Below are 15639 nucleotides of genomic sequence, written 5' to 3'. Positions count from 1 at the left end.
GGGTATGTGTTTTGGGCGTAATGAATAATTGAATATAAACGTGAAATAAACCAATAAGTGTGCCAGTTGCCATTTCCTTTAAGAGACAGGTGTGCTCGGACTTTGGCGGGATTGTATCTGAACAGCGCGGCACTTTTGTGCATCTCACCAGAGGAAACTGACCTGCATGTTCATGCTGTAAAAGGTACGCCATCAGCTCATTTAAGGGAGCAGCAATGGTATTTTATTCTGTTTAATTCGGGTTTGTGCTCTGCAGTGCATCTGTGTGTGTGTGTAACGAGTGGAGGTGTACAAGGGCTGAGGACGCACAGTGCGCACGCCGCTCCTACATGGCTAAGGTAAGATTGGGGGGCTGACTGTTGTCAGGGTTTTAATCAGTCAGTGGCGCACCGTCAGTGTATTTCCCACCGCCAAGATAGAAACTCACTTCCAGACCACCATGCCCATCAGTGTGGATGTATTCCTAAACGTGAAAACTGACTGTTAATGGGGTTTAAGATAGCAACAAGCATCGAGACGCACCCTGCGCAGAGTGTACGATCCGGCCCTGTATATTATTTGTTTTATCAGCCCTGTTAAACACGCCCATAATCTAGAAAACTCATACAGAGACAAACACAAACTGTTAGCTTTTATTTACAACATATATTTGACAACTTGACACTTGAGCTGATCATATAGTAAAGTAAAAAAAAAAAACAAAAAAAAAAACACATTTTAAGTTATAAGATACTTAAACGGACAAGTACAGACCAGGAGAACAGAGTTTTTTTTAGACTGGGTCTTTATGAGATCTCCTGTCCATCCCCTGTCTGAATTCACATCACTGGGCCCGAGGCGAGAGCTCTACTCGGACCTTCTCGCTTCGTGCCGGGTTTGTCCTGTTTTAGCGTGTTTTCTGCAGTCCGTTCCATCGTGGTTCTGAGTTCATCAGGCTGGTCATGCTGGGCTTAACCCTGGCTCCAACTAGATCGCTTCACTTTTCTGTAGCCCTGTTTTTCTTCTTTTTAGGAATGCTTTACACTGTGACTGATCATCTTCTGCTGCATGTGTAGCATACAGACTATTACCTAATACAAAGTGTGACCTGTTTCCTTGTATCTCTGTATCTGTCAATTTAGTATAGACTGTGTGGCCAAAGTATCTGAATTTCTGCTCCTCCACCATTTCTGCTAAAATAAAGGGTATTTATCACAATATTACAATATTATAGACTTGCTCTTGCAGGCTTCATTGATATCTAGTTTTTATTTCCACTGCTGACAACAGCTTTAAATGTAGGTTAATACATATTGTGGAATCCCACAGGGCTCCGTTTTAGGGCTTATAAAGTTGTCATTAATTGTGACTTTAAGGCGCAATTTTTTTTTAAGTCAAGCTAGCGCTCAATGTTAATCTACACAGAATTCTTTACTTAAAACCTTTCAATTCCTTTTCATAAGGTAAAGCGCTTCTGTTTATCTACAGTAACTTAGATTTCCAGATTTTTTTCGAAGGCTAGCCAGACAGCTCTGCACTGAGGAACCCTGAGTGTTCCAATAAGGGCGATATTAGCTAGCTAGCAGTTTGTCCCACATAGCTTGTTTTAACACAGTAAATGGGAAGGCTACAATCAAATATACTCGCCTCTGAATGGCAAGAGAGCTAAGTGCTAGCCATGGTTAAGAACAGGTTACAGGCAGATAATTCTCACCTCTGAACGACAAAAGAGCTAACTAGTGCTTAGTGCGGTTAGCAGCTAATGCTAATACTGCTCGAAACTATAACCCAGTGGAGAGGCTTTACTGCTACTAACAAATTGACTGGTAAAATTCATATTACAAGGCTTGCTCTTGATTTTTGGGGAAAAATGAAAGGATTTTAAGTGCGCCTTATAGTGCGAAAAATACAGTAAGTGGGCTTACATAATAGATGTTAGGACTTTGCTGTAAGGATTTGATTGTATTCAGCCACATCATAGAGCATCAGTTACTGGTGAGACGTCTGTTACTGGCTGATGTTGAATAAATCATTCTACCACTCAAGTTCCTCCTAAAGATGGCACCCCATCACTCTAGAGTAAGAACTGCAGAGCCCAAATGTCTGAGGCTTTTATTCTATTATATTATAGATTATACACGATTTGTGAACACCTGTTAAAAATAGGTGCAAATGCAAGTAGTTAAATGCAGATGTTTAGAATTCTGGCAAACTCTTGTAATTTAAGCTGAATTGTTTCTATCTTCCTCCTCATACTTTAAAAATAACATTGCCCAAGTTAAAACACAGGGCAGACTCCTCTACATTTACAGTAAGATCTTATATTAATTGAAACAACCACAGAATTTGAGGTATTGGTCCTTAACTGTATGCTTCAAATGCAGCAGACACAGATCAGGTTAAAGAACGCTGGAGCTGAACATCCAGGCATTTCACGCTCACTGTAACAGAGCCAGCAACCTGTCAGATACTCATTTCATAATTCTCAAAACTCCATCCTCCCTCAATATCCCCTCCAGCCAGCTATGGCCCCTCCATTCCTGTAGTTATCCAGCCCAGCCCCACAGTATGACCATCTCAGTATGCCACTATCTGCTCCATCCCTTCATGTCACATCAGCTGCAGGTTGTCCAGTGTGATGGCTTCCATGTTGACCCCGCCCTCCAGTGCAGTGTGGTAGAGCTCTATGGCCTCGGCGAGGTCGCCGCTCGTCTCTATGATGGCTATCGTCTCCCCGAACTCATTACACATGATGGTGGGAGTGCCCTGAGTCTGTCAGATAAGGAGAAGGTAGAAGAAAAAAAAAGTTTTAAAACATTCAAAAATATATAAAAAATAAACTAGTGCACCAAATGTTAATGCCCTAAAGCACACATTATGTTAAAGAAATTAACCGTTTTACCTAAAAAAAAAAAAAAAAAACACTCTTTTACTATTTATTTTACTTTAGTGATGTTAATACTGGGTGGTATGACCAAAAATGCATATCACGGTGTTTTGCAAGATTCTGATGGTTTCATGGTATATCATGGTATTTTTATTATTATTATTATTTATTTATAGTTTTTATAGACTGGGCTTAAATATAGCTTTGTGATATACTCTACTGTTAGGAGTACATAAAATATAAAACTCCTAAGGCTTTATTTACTCTTGGGTTTACTTTGTCCCACAAAATTACACTATATAAGAAAAAAAATAGACTTTATTAGCAAAAAAACGGCTGAAGAATGTGAACAATAGATACTTCAAAAAATTTAATACGGCTTCCTTTACAGAACTTAATATTTGAAATAAAAAAGATAAAACTATAAATTAACCTAAAATACTCAAAATATAGGTATTCAAGAGATATTTGTAATTGCACAAGTAAAACAAGTTTAATATCAATTTAGAATTTGTTATTATTGAAGCCATTAGAGGCATTACAGTATTAAAGCAGCTGTTTGTCAGTTTATCATACTTCCCTTGGTTCTCCAGTCAACAAATTAATTCAGTTCAGTATGCATTAATATTATTCTTCATGCTACAGTATTAATATATTTAAACAGGGCTATAGTTACTCATATTGTAAGGAGCAGCAGCAGCAGAAGCTGAAGTAGGGCTGGGACGACGCGTCGACATAATCAACGTCATCGATTACGAAAATACATCGATTTGCATAACGCGCGTCGGCGCGTCGTAAACATGGCGGTGCCTGTGGAGAGCATGGACTCCGGAGAGCGATCTCCAGCTACAAAAAAACGCCAGCGGGCATCTCAAGTTTGGGAGCATTTCACGCAAAAGGGCAACAATGTGGTCCTCTGCCATATGTGCAAAATGGGGATGGTCTATCACAGTAGCACAACTGCTATGCAGGAGCACTTGAAGCGCAAACATCCAGGAGCACTATGTCAACAGGGTCACACAGTAAGTTACCGTTTACATCAGGGTCTCCGCGGGTGTCCTTAAAAAGACTTAAGGCTGTCTACCAAAGGTTTTAAACCTGCCACAGGCAGAAATTATACATTTTTGGTTTATATTTGTGCATGGCATTTCGCAGTTTCCAGAAACAGTAGCATTATTCATAAGTTCAGGTGTTTAGCTAAGCTAGCTGCCTTAAGTTATTTTAGCTAGAGCCGTCGGCGCTGCGGTGTTACACCGTTTTCTGTCACCGTCGGAATTTTGTGACCAGTGCTCACGGTTATGAGCGTTCATTGGCAAAACAGAAGCTTTCTATACCTACACCTTACCCTCAGCCCTAAACTTAACTGTTTTGGCCAGTCGGGGTAAACATTAGAAACGAACACGTTTCGAATCGGCCAGTGCACCGGTCTGCTGAGAACTACTTGCCAGTGGTCACAAAATCTAGCGGTCACAGAAAACAACACACGGAGGTGGTGTATGGGAGCTTATCCATTTTTAGCGTTATAGATCTAAACAACGTGCTGTACATGTAAGTGATTATAAGTGTGGGGTTTGGTTTAGTAGGCTTGTGTTGTTGTTGTTATTATATATAAATATAGTAATTTATCGTTTGCTTTAAAACGTAAAATAATAGTTATTTAAATATGTTTCTCAAAAAATAGATTAGTCGACTAATCGAAAAAAATAATCGTTAGAATAATCGTTTAAAAAATAATCGTTAGGGACAGCCCTATGCAGGAGTTCTGTTCTCATGTTTATCCAGGTAGACCAGCGTGAGACTGAGCTGAGCTGCCCTTACTGTGCTTCTTTCACGGCTCTCTAAACTTCTACACGGCACTCCACAGCGTCTCCTAGCGATATGGTGGTATGTGAAAAACACGTCAGTTTTAACTTTCTCTCTAGTATACCGCCCAGCACCCATTACTACCGTCTCAAATTTAGAAGGTAGATTAAATTTAATTTATGCTGAAATATGCTTTAAAGGGGTCATATTACGCAAAATGTGGCATCAGCAGATGAGGGTTTTGTGTTTTGCCGTTCAGCATGAGCTAACACCAACGTGTGGTAAACACTCAACGTATACATTGCATTACATTTGCATAGGCTTCAGAGCCTGAAAAGGACTTAAACTTGCAAGAATTGAGCTGAAGAGATCTGTGAGTGATTTTGTGTAAAGAACTTCATAAACATGTTTTGTATAACCCATAGATCTATCATAACTTAATCATAATATGTCACCTTAAATCTCATTAAAAGTAACACTGGCTACCCACCACCCCTCACTTACACACACATACATACACAGTTCCTCATGATAAATGCTAAAGCTCTTTGTTAACCTTTTATTCATCACATTAATAAGAGATTGTAATTCATAAGTCATCAAAACCTAAAACATATATAATAGTATAATAATAAAGTAAAATAAAGGCTCTAGTCTTTGCAAATTACATCACACTACAAAATTATTTTGTTTCCTATTCAGAATACAGCAATGTACCGTCATTTACATTTTACATTACATTTACACCATCGTTTTCCACTCTTACAGTCATTTGTTTATCGACATTAATTTATATATTCACTATATTAAAGAAGGTGAAAAAAAGGTGTCAATAATTGCAATTTACCACTGGCTCAAACATGTGCTCAAGTTCATTTCTTGACCATTCAGTAAAATACGACCTACCTGAGTCAGACCAGACGTCTGGATCTGTATGAGCTGTGGCTGTCCGATCTGGACCCCCTGCTGGCAGAGAGCCGGTACTGCAGTCGCGAGATTCATCTCCGAGGTGTTCAACACGGCAACCGTAGCTACGTTCCCTTCAACTGTGGCCTCTGTGGTGAGGATGTCCTTCACCTGCTCTGCCTCCTGTTGCGCGTGGGCACGCGTGTGGGTCTTGCGGTGGTTCCTCAGGTTGGAGACTGTCTTGAAGGCCTTTCCGCATTCAGCGCAGGAGTGCGGCCTCTCGCCGGTGTGCGTGCGCCTGTGCTCAGCCAGGTGCATGCTCTGCACGAAGCCCCTGCCACAAAACTCGCAGCGGTAGGGCCTCTCGCCAGAGTGCGTGCGCAAGTGCTCCCGCAGGTGCGTGTTCTGCCGGAAGCGCTTCCCGCAGACGGCACAGGGGTACGGCCGCTCCCCCGTGTGGACCCGCTGGTGCAGCGTGACGCTCGAGGCTGAAACGAACAGCTTCCCGCAGACGGGACAAGGATGGGATTTTCCTGACGTGGAGCCTGAGCCTCGTGGGCGACCCGGGCCTAGTCCGTGACTGAGCTGGTGCAAGCGAAGGTTTGCGGGAGAGTTCAGACGCTTCCCACATATAGTGCAGTCAAAGTTCTGTTTGGGTGCCAATGAGGGAGCCTGCTGTGTTGCACCGCCAGCAGTGGATGCCTGCTCACCTACTAGGCCTCCTGGGAAAGGCTGTGCAAGGTCAGGGTGCTCCTCCAGGCAGTGGATGTCTCGCTGCTGCTTGCGCAAGAATCCCTCTTTGCAATGGGAGCAGGGGTATGGCGCCGGTGCTCCTGGGTGCCGCAAGAAGCGGTGAGCTGCGAGCTTCTCCGGTCGGACGAAGGTCGCAGGACACTCCGGACAAGGAGAAGGCGCAAGGTCGCTGTGAAGCAGGCGGTGCTGCCGCAGGTTTGATGACTGGCTGAAGGCGCGGTGGCACACGTCGCAGCGGTACGGGCGCACCCCGGTATGCGTGAGGCCGTGCCTGCTGAGGTTGGCCAGTGAGGAAAATGTCTTGCCGCAAACACTGCACTGGAAAGGGCGCTCGCCCGTGTGCGTGCGCAGGTGGTTTCGCAGGTGGATCTGCTTCTTGAACGGCTTCCCGCAGACGTTGCACTTGAAGCGCCGCTCATTAGAGTGGGCCGTCTGTCGGTGGCTCAGTAACCGGATCTGTGAGGTGAACGCTTTACCGCAGGTGGAGCAGGAGAATCCTAAAGCCTCTCCAGTAACAAGAGTCTGTACCGTGTCCGCCCCTCCCACGCATCCTTCCGTACTGGTCGAGGTTTGGCCGTTAGGGACGTCTGAAGGCACCTGTAATGTCGCAACAACCTGCGTTGCTGGATACTCAGAATCCACCCCGTTCTCTGCTACCACAGCCACCTGACAGGCAGAGGCTGCCGCCTCCAGAACGGTCTCATTCGAGTCCAGTTCGGCAGTTACTGGAGCCATAAGGGCTGCCTGCTTCTCCTTCCTCCATGCAGCCTCACGTTCTCTCGCCCTCTGCATGATGGACAGAGGAATGCGTTGAGTCAGAGGGACCTGCAAAGACAAAATGCAAAACTGGTTCAAAAGATTTTTCCTTTTTTACTGAAGCACTCTTAACACTGAAATACTGTGACTGAAATTCTCGAGGACATCACCCATCCTTCTTCTCAACCATTAGAGCGCGATCATTGAAACTAACTAAGATTGAAACTAAGATGTGCTAAATGTAATTATCATACCAACAGGTATCAAGAGCCTAGGTTCCCTTACAGAAGAAAAAAAATCGTAGCTTTAACTAGGGCTGAACAATCAATGTTATTTTATTGATTTGAATGGGCACGATTTTTCAACTGCGATTTGAATTAGCCAATAGCATGTGTGTGTGTGTCTGTGAAGACGCAGCCTGCTCTTCCAGAGACACATCACGTTGTTGCGGCACATGTGCTGTAATGCTGTGATATCACCATGTTTGTAGTCCGTAGAGTGCTGGGAATTGTAGTCTTTGAGCTCATAGACACGTTTTTTTCCCTTTTCTTGAAATTTAAAAATAAAACTGACAACTGCATTTAATATGAGAACCCTGGGAATATTTTGTGGACAGAAGTTTATAATCATATCTAGGTTTAGGGTTTTAACAGATTAAAAATAATCGCAATTTAAATCACAATCGCAATATTCAGTGGAAAATTGCTATTAGATATTTTGCCCAAATTGCAGCTATTCACATTAAAGAATGAAAGGAAGAGTGAGTGTACTGTCAACTGGCAGCTGGCAAAAGAATAGGTAAGTTGTCTTTAAATACATACTGTGGACGCAGGGTTGGCAGGCTCGCGGTTTGTGTGTGTGCGGCGGTGGTACAGGAACTTGGTCATGTTGGTGAAGGTTTTGGCACAGAAGGGGCATCTGTGAAGAGGCTCAGATGTATGTGATTTCCTGTGAAGTGAAAAAAAGAGGAAAAGAAAGGATTAAATCACAACGAATTTAAACAATATATTTGGAAATATTTCCAGTTACATCTGAATTCATGCTTTTAATCCCAGAAAAAAGGCATTTGAAATCCTGATTAAAGGGATAATTACTGTTGTTTTGCCGTTTTCCTTGGGTTATGAGTGCTCTGCACTGACTCAGCTCTTAATTGACGCGAGGAAATGAGCAGGTGGAGGTGGGGCTGGTGACATCATGGGTGCTACATTGTTTAATATCGCAATATATATCGTCGAAAAAATAAAATGTTAAATGTAAAATTTAAAATTCCAATATCGAGCATCCCTACTTTAAGTAGTTTTGAAACCAGTATTTTTACACTTTTACCTAAAGAGTAAAATGCTTGCGTTGATACTTCTATAGAAGTATTTTTAAAACCCTAGTATCTATACTACTACCTACAGAGTAATGAATGTCAACACTTTTAAAATCCATGTTTCCATACCTGTGTATGATGAGGGTCATTTCTGTAGTAAAGCTGTGTCCACAGTCCACACACAGGAAACGGGCCTCCCCAGAGTGTGTACGCATGTGTGTATGTAGCGATCCCAACTTCTTGAACACCTTGTCACACTCCGGACACTCGTGCGTTCCTTGCTCGTGGACCCTCAGGTGCGCCGCCAGCCGGTTGGCCGTGGTGAACGTCCTGTTGCACTCCTCGCACTGGAGGCTGGCGGAAGACATGGAGGAGTTTAAGCCCAGGTCGTTGGAGCGGCCGGTGTACGATCGTCTTCCGCTCAGGCTTCTCCCCGGTCCCATCCGACTCCCGTTCTCCACGTCCTCTCCATCTCTCAATACAGAACCGTCTTCATACCCGAGCATGACCCCGGTGCCCCCGCTTTCTTTGTCCTGCGCCAGGAAGTGCTCCCCCTGGTGGTGGAGGAAATCTTCCGGAGTGCTGAACAGCAGGTTGCACTCTGAGCACTCGTACGGATGGATGATCAAAACCTCCTCCTCGCCGTGCTTCAGCGAATCAGAGCGCTCGATGGCAGGGATGAGATTAAGCGCAGTCACACCATTCTCAAGCTTGATTGGCTCCGAGGGCAGAAGAGGGGGGAGGAGCTTGGCCTTGCGGAGGGTTGTAGAGGCAGAGCCGTCAGCGATGGCTTGAGCAGAGCAGAACTGCAGGCGGAGCATGGCTGAGGCGGAGCCGGGCAAGGCGGAGGCGGAGCCTGGCAGAAGGGTGGCTCTGGATGTAGGTGCTGGTTTGGGCTGGATCTGAGCCTGCTGCTCTCGAAGAGCCTGGAATATTGGCATGAAAATTTATTAATTTTTCAATTTAAAAGACATTTTTTCATTTTTCAAAACTGATACAGGAAGAGTCAGGTCTGGCTGACCCACATGGAAACAGCACATAAACCTTATATATGGCTAGAAATAGCTAAAAAGATATGTAACATTTTTAAAAACTGCAGCATCATACCTCTCTGGTAAGAATCTGTGATTAATCCACTGTGGAAAACACTCAATTCAAATTTTCTTTCAGATTAACTTTCTGTGATTAGTTTGCTGCTTTATTTCTCATGTCTATTTTAGTATTAACCGCTAACAACAGCGCTGGCTCTTTCGGTGTTCAGAGGTGAGTATATTGGACTGTGGTCTGCATGTTTACTGTGTTAAAACAAGCTACGTGGGACAAACCGCTAGCTGATTGTGCTCTGTCTTACCGGAACACTCAGTGTTGTGCTGCATTTTCTAGCGCTAAGTGCTGCTAACCATGCTAAAGTATTGGAAATCTAAGCTTACTGTAAATAAACAGAAGTGCTTTACTTACCTAAATAAACAATTTACAGGAGAGAAAACTGTGTAGATTAATATCTAGCACTTGTTTGACTTACAGTATTACAGTTTGGTATATTTAGGCACCCCCCCAGCAGCGAGAGCTGCGGAATTAGAAGGGAAACATGGTGACACCCCTGTTCCTTACTAGTGTCGCTTAAAATGTGCCTTGTAACCTGCTGCGCCTTATGTATGAAAATAGACATTCATTCATAGTGCGCCTTATAGTCTTATACTGTAATCAAAAGAATTTTCAGTAGAATTCTTGCTTCCTAAAATATTCAATAGCTGCAGCCCTAGTTTAATTTAGCTACTGTGTTTTTCTTTTTATAACAGCAAGGAGCTCCCACCAACATTACAAGCAGCTTTTATATTAATCACAGTGTAAACTTAACCTCCTTATATTTCAGTTGAGGAAAATAGTAAATTATGTAAATCACTGTCTCATAAAAAAAAGTTCTTTACAAATTTCTTACAAAACAAATGTCTACTGAGATTCCCTCTGCAGCTTCTTTAGTTAAAGAAGTACAATCTTGATTATCACATTTTGAAAATCTCATCAAATCAATATTTAACTATAATTCTATTAATCAAATTAATTCAACTGAGCTTATAGTCCTAAATAGCAGTCAATACCTTCATAGACTTCATAGTTGCAGCCCATTAATCAGCACATACCTGAGCCAGAGTCAAGATCTGTCCCGCCCTCTCGTCATCCAGCACCAGATTCTGTACACTGACCACAGGGGTAATCGAACCATCCGGCTGCAGAACATAATCCTGAAACACAAATTAGGATCAGAATATGCTAGCATTGTTATGCAAAATACTTGTATCCCCATGTATGCATGTTTTACTTTTTGTCGTAACTTCTGTCTAAAGAGACTCATGTGAGACTATTTTAGTAGTCAACTAATCTGTGGATTATTAGTTTGATTAGTCGCAATTATTTATTTTTTGTCCCACCCTGCATTTGTACTTCCTACTAGTGAGGAGAGCTAAACGTTTAGGCCCCAAGCCCAATTTTGCAGTTCATTTTGATTGTTTAACATAGCTTTATTAAACTAAAAATTACAAGTATATTAAAGTATATTATAGGAAACAGTCGGTTATGCCGACTAAGTGTTGCAGCCCTAGATCATACAGGAGAGTTGTTGCTAGGCTTATTTATGGTAAAACCAGCTGCAGAAATAACATACTGTTCTGTATTTCAACTTATATGATAAAATCATACATAATTCATAATCAGAATAAATCTGATTTATATCCATTACAAGATAATTACTTAGAAAATATGTAAAATTTGTGTGTGTGTGTGTGTGTGTGTGTGTATATATATATATATATATATATATATATATATATATATATATATATATATATATATATATATATATATGATTGCATGTTTCATCTGTATTCTGTATTTCATCTGTTTCATCTGTATTTAGCTGTACAGGGCTATAATAGTAACATTAGCTGGGCTTAGCCTTAGCATTTGTGGACACATTGTTCTTTACATTGCATCAGGAGCTAATGATGAATGGACCAACAAAAATACTCCAACATGATATGGAATAAAATCTTTTCACATTAATTTTCACTGAACGCTAAGAAGGAGTTTTGTTCTCAAGTAAAGTTTTTAGAGAGGTTCCAGTGCACTTTCAAGTCAACAACAGGTTATAGGGCTACTCATACTTAATCTAGCAGATGGATATGTTATGTCAGATGCTTTCAGTGAGTTTATAAGCGACTGCTGGGTGTATACTCACAGCCTCGGACATGTTGCTGTGTGTGCTCATCTTGCCGTGTGTCTGTCTGTGTGCCATCCACATCTCCGGAGTGTCAAAGAGGGCCAAGCATTCCAGACACTGGTAGTGGATTGGCACTCCTGCCACTGCAGCATCCGTTTCTGTCACCTCACACACCTCTGCCAAACAATTACACACCAATAACACAGATCACAGTCTGTAACAGTACTGCAGCAAATTCTCGAACAATAAAGAGCAATGAATCTCACAATAAAATATATTCACTATACAATATTATCATGATAATGATGGATCAGAAGACAGTTCTCTATGATGCTTCACAGGATAAAATACTCCTAAATAAGTCAATACCAATAATTACGGATTCTTCATATTCAATATTCTTTATTTTATCTTTAGATTTTAATGCCACCACATGGAGTAATGAAGCAGTGAGTAATGAAGTCAAATTTGTGAAAGAGCTTTAGTTGATTATTTAGTATCAATAAAATATCCGTATTTATGGACATGCATTAAGGATGTGTCGCAAACAAAAACGATCCAATAATTCATATACGATCATACTGATATTTTGTTCCATTTATTAATTATTATATCATATTAGTATCTTAAAAGAAGTAATTTTTGTTTTTAAAAGAAGTAATGTTTGACTTTTTAATACAATGATCACTTGTGAACATTTATGTGTTAAAAGTAATATTTATTTTATAACATTATAAAGTACAATAAATGGACATGACCACAATCATTTTTGCTGACCTCAAAATTGCCTACTCTGTTTAGTTAGCAAAAATAGGCCATTAACAGTAACTGTATTCCATTATGATTTTTTTTGTACAATATTTTAACTTTTTATAATAATCATTTTTATTGATTAGAAGTTAATCGCTCTTTAAATATAATGAGTAAATGCATTTTTACACTACAGTTGTATCCTCATATCAATGCCTTAAAATTGACCAAAACGGACAACAATTTCATTCATCTTTCAATTTGTTTTTTATAATTTTATTGTATCATTTAATTGATTTTTTTTCAGCTAATATGAATGCACCCAGCACTAGAAAGCTGTGGTTTTGGTACAGCATATATTTTTTTTTGGGGGGGGGGGGGGGGGGGGGGGGGTAGCCAGCACACTTCGAGGAAAGCGCAGCAACCCAGCTTTGACACATCAGCTAACAGACGCCTGTGCTGATTATATTACATAAGAAGTGATAAGGGGAGAGAGAGTGCCATCTACCCACCCTGAGAGAACATAGTCAATTGTGCTCTCTCGGACTCTGGCTGCTGAGGGCAAGCAGCATTATATAAGATTTCAATGATCCTCAGTTTATAGTGACAGCACCTTAGTCTGCTTGATACTTCTAAGATAATACACAGTCCGAAACAATGTTAGAGCAAACTCGTTCCCTCATACATACCGTGATCTCCATCCAGCCCCGCCTCCCTCATGTGCATCTCCTGATGCAGCAGCAGTTCCTCCGAGTTCCTGAGGATGGCGCCACATTCTAAACACTGGTACTGGCTCTCCCCCGTGTCCTCTTGGCAGGACACAGCCTCGGCGTCCTCGCCCTCAGCGCCGGTGTGTATCTGCTGGTGTATCAGCACCTCCTCCAGAGTGTTGAAGAGCTGCTGGCACTCGCTGCACATGTACTGATGCTCCACATACTCCTCCTGCTGGTCACCCATGGTCACTGCAGTGTGGAGGAAACTTCGGTCCTGGGTTTGTATCGCTGTTGCTGTTTCTTTTCCCTCGAGTTACAGGCGTGTTCCAATTATTAGAATCAGAACCAGAACACAAAGAGTTCTATAAAGGAAGCTTTTAGTTTGAAGAGTATAATTTTCGATTTTTCACAAAGCATTTTCTTATTGAAGATGGTCCCTTAGATTCATAATGACTGGACAATCTGGAAACAACACAAAAACAAACACAAAGCATTACAACGTGTATAAAAAAGTACTACAATGGTTATCAACATAACAAAATATTACACACTGCAGTTTCCTGACTAATTACTAAAGATGCAGAGCTTTCAGACCTCAAATAATGCAAAGAAAACAAGTTCATATTCATAAAGTTTTAAGAGTTCAGAAAAACAATATTTGGTGGAATAACTGGTTTTTAACCACAGTTTTCATGCATCTTGGCACTTTCTCCTCCACTAATCTTACACACTGCTTTTGGATAACTTAATACCACTCCTGGTGCAAAAATTCAAGCAGTTCAGCATGGTTTGATTGTTTTTTTTTTTATTGCTCTTGTCGGTTAGTTTTTCGCATCTGCCCCTTGAACACGGAATGATTACATTTGCTGTTATAAACTTGCGAGTGCGAGGCGGCTGCAGGCTTTACTAGCAGTTCTTGCAGTTGCGTTTTTTTGAGCTGTGTGTGCCGAGAGACCCTGATTACAGAGCTCACTCCCCGCCCCACACTGGGGAACTGGGTGATGTAGGGGTTTAGGGGCGGAGCAAAAGTAAGAGCTGATTGGGCTGAGCAGTGTGCCTTCGATAGTGGTGAGACGCAGATGGTTGGACATCACTATCTGCATTTCAAAGTACACAGAAATCATCATCCTTGTGCTGCAGAGACAGAACTGACTGCTATATGTGTTTTTTTTAAAGATTAGGAAAGGTTTATAAAGTATTAAGCAGGACTGATATGTTTCATTACTTAAGAAGAAGATATTTAAGCTAACAATTTAAAAATATGGTTTAAGATTTAGTGCCCCTTTAAAAAGACTATAATATAATTTATTGCTGTAATTTATTATAATTTCTGTCACAATATATCATCAGGCCTACATATAGCAAAGGAAATTGATTAAGTATTATTGTATTGAATTATAGGTCTTCAACTGTAAGCTACAGTGCTGATTACCTGTAGAGTCCCTAAAACATCAGGGTTGAAAAATTATATTTTAAGGACTTAAGGACATATTCATAAATAAAATTGAGGGAACTGATTGTTAAATTTAGGGGGCAAATTATTAAATTGAGTAAACAGATCGCTAAATTTCCCCTGCAGCTCCAGTTTTGTTTTCTCTTGGATTTAATAGCCATACTTCTAGATTCCCCTAGTCTGAGCTTAGCCCCCTAATCATAAACCTGTATTATATGTTAGGGACGTCTGTCTGTCTTTATGTGAGGCTTTAAGACAGCGGGGCTCCTAAACCCGCTTATTTACCGGGTAAACTACACGTTCAGACCCGTTAACGCGTCTTTACAGCTCTGTTAGCGGTATTATTAAATATCTAAGCGAGCTAGGCCCGTGGCGAGCAGGTGGCGGCGCTCTCCGGGTTTGCCGCCCTCCTGCCCGGCCTCTCTGCGCCGCGCTCCCTCCGCAGCGTGGCGGTCGTCAGGCGGCGCTCTTCACTTTTCCCCGCAGGTCCGGCGCGCCTGAGTGCGGCCTGCTTCCCCTTCCCCTCAACCGACCAAACGCTTACCTCCCGGCCTCCAGGTCGCCGCGCTGCGCTCTCGCCACTCCGCGGGCACCTCGGAGCCTTCCGCCGCCGAAACGAAAACACGCCGACCACAAACCCCCGGCTCTTCCCGCTGAAACCAACCGCTAAACTCGCGCCGCCGGCGGTGCAGAATTCTACCGTTTCTCCATCCGCTGGGATGCTTCAACGCTGCACACGAAGCACCGCCCCGTTGTATCGACGTAGCCTCTGCTGTTGAGTCTGATTGGACGGTGGGATGCCACTCAAACGTTTGTTGGCGGCAAGTGGTGGCTGCGTCCCAAACCACATAGATAGATAACTACTGTAGTACACTAGTCTGTAAATAGTGCACTAGTGACAGCGCTACAGTTTTTTTTAAAGACCACATTTAAAAATGAGTTTCTTTGATTTTACCGAATTGAAAACTTCTGGAAAATAATCAAGACCAATCAAACCAAACTGAATTGCTTGAATTTTTCCGCCAGTAGTGGCATACATTTATCCTAAAGCAATGTGTAAGACTGATGGAGGAGAACATGCCAAGTTGCAGGAAAACTGTGATTAAA

The 15639-nt window shown here is 42.0% G+C and overlaps 1 protein-coding gene across 1 annotated transcript; it reads right to left on the bottom strand.

The window, feature by feature from the left end:
- Positions 1 to 618: 618 nt before the first annotated feature.
- Positions 619 to 15285, bottom strand: znf526 (zinc finger protein 526). Its single transcript, XM_007250867.4, has 8 exons — positions 15077 to 15285; positions 13056 to 13541; positions 11635 to 11792; positions 10541 to 10642; positions 8529 to 9325; positions 7906 to 8032; positions 5576 to 7153; positions 619 to 2751 (listed from the first exon to the last, which is right to left on the bottom strand). The coding sequence occupies exons 2-8, from the start codon at positions 13321 to 13323 to the stop codon at positions 2590 to 2592; spliced, it is 3192 nt and encodes a 1063-aa protein (XP_007250929.3). The 5' UTR covers positions 13324 to 13541; positions 15077 to 15285; the 3' UTR covers positions 619 to 2589.
- Between the last annotated feature and the right edge of the window lie 354 nt (positions 15286 to 15639).

The sequence above is a fragment of the Astyanax mexicanus genome, chromosome 6 (assembly GCF_023375975.1).
Source record: "Astyanax mexicanus isolate ESR-SI-001 chromosome 6, AstMex3_surface, whole genome shotgun sequence".
Taxonomy (NCBI): Eukaryota; Metazoa; Chordata; class Actinopteri; order Characiformes; family Acestrorhamphidae; genus Astyanax; species Astyanax mexicanus.
The sequence above is the reverse complement of the archived record's forward strand: the minus strand, read 5'-3'. Positions and strand labels throughout refer to the sequence as shown.

Coding starts and splice junctions, on each gene's coding strand:
- znf526 (XM_007250867.4), bottom strand. CDS start 13,323: ATGGGTGACCAGCAGGAGGAGTATGTGGAGCATCAGTACATGTGCAGC. Junction 11,793..13,055: donor GGGGCTGGATGGAGATCACG/GTATGTATGAGG, acceptor ATTGTTTGGCAG/AGGTGTGTGAGGTGACAGAA. Junction 8,033..8,528: donor ATGACCCTCATCATACACAG/GTATGGAAACAT, acceptor TTCACTTCACAG/GAAATCACATACATCTGAGC.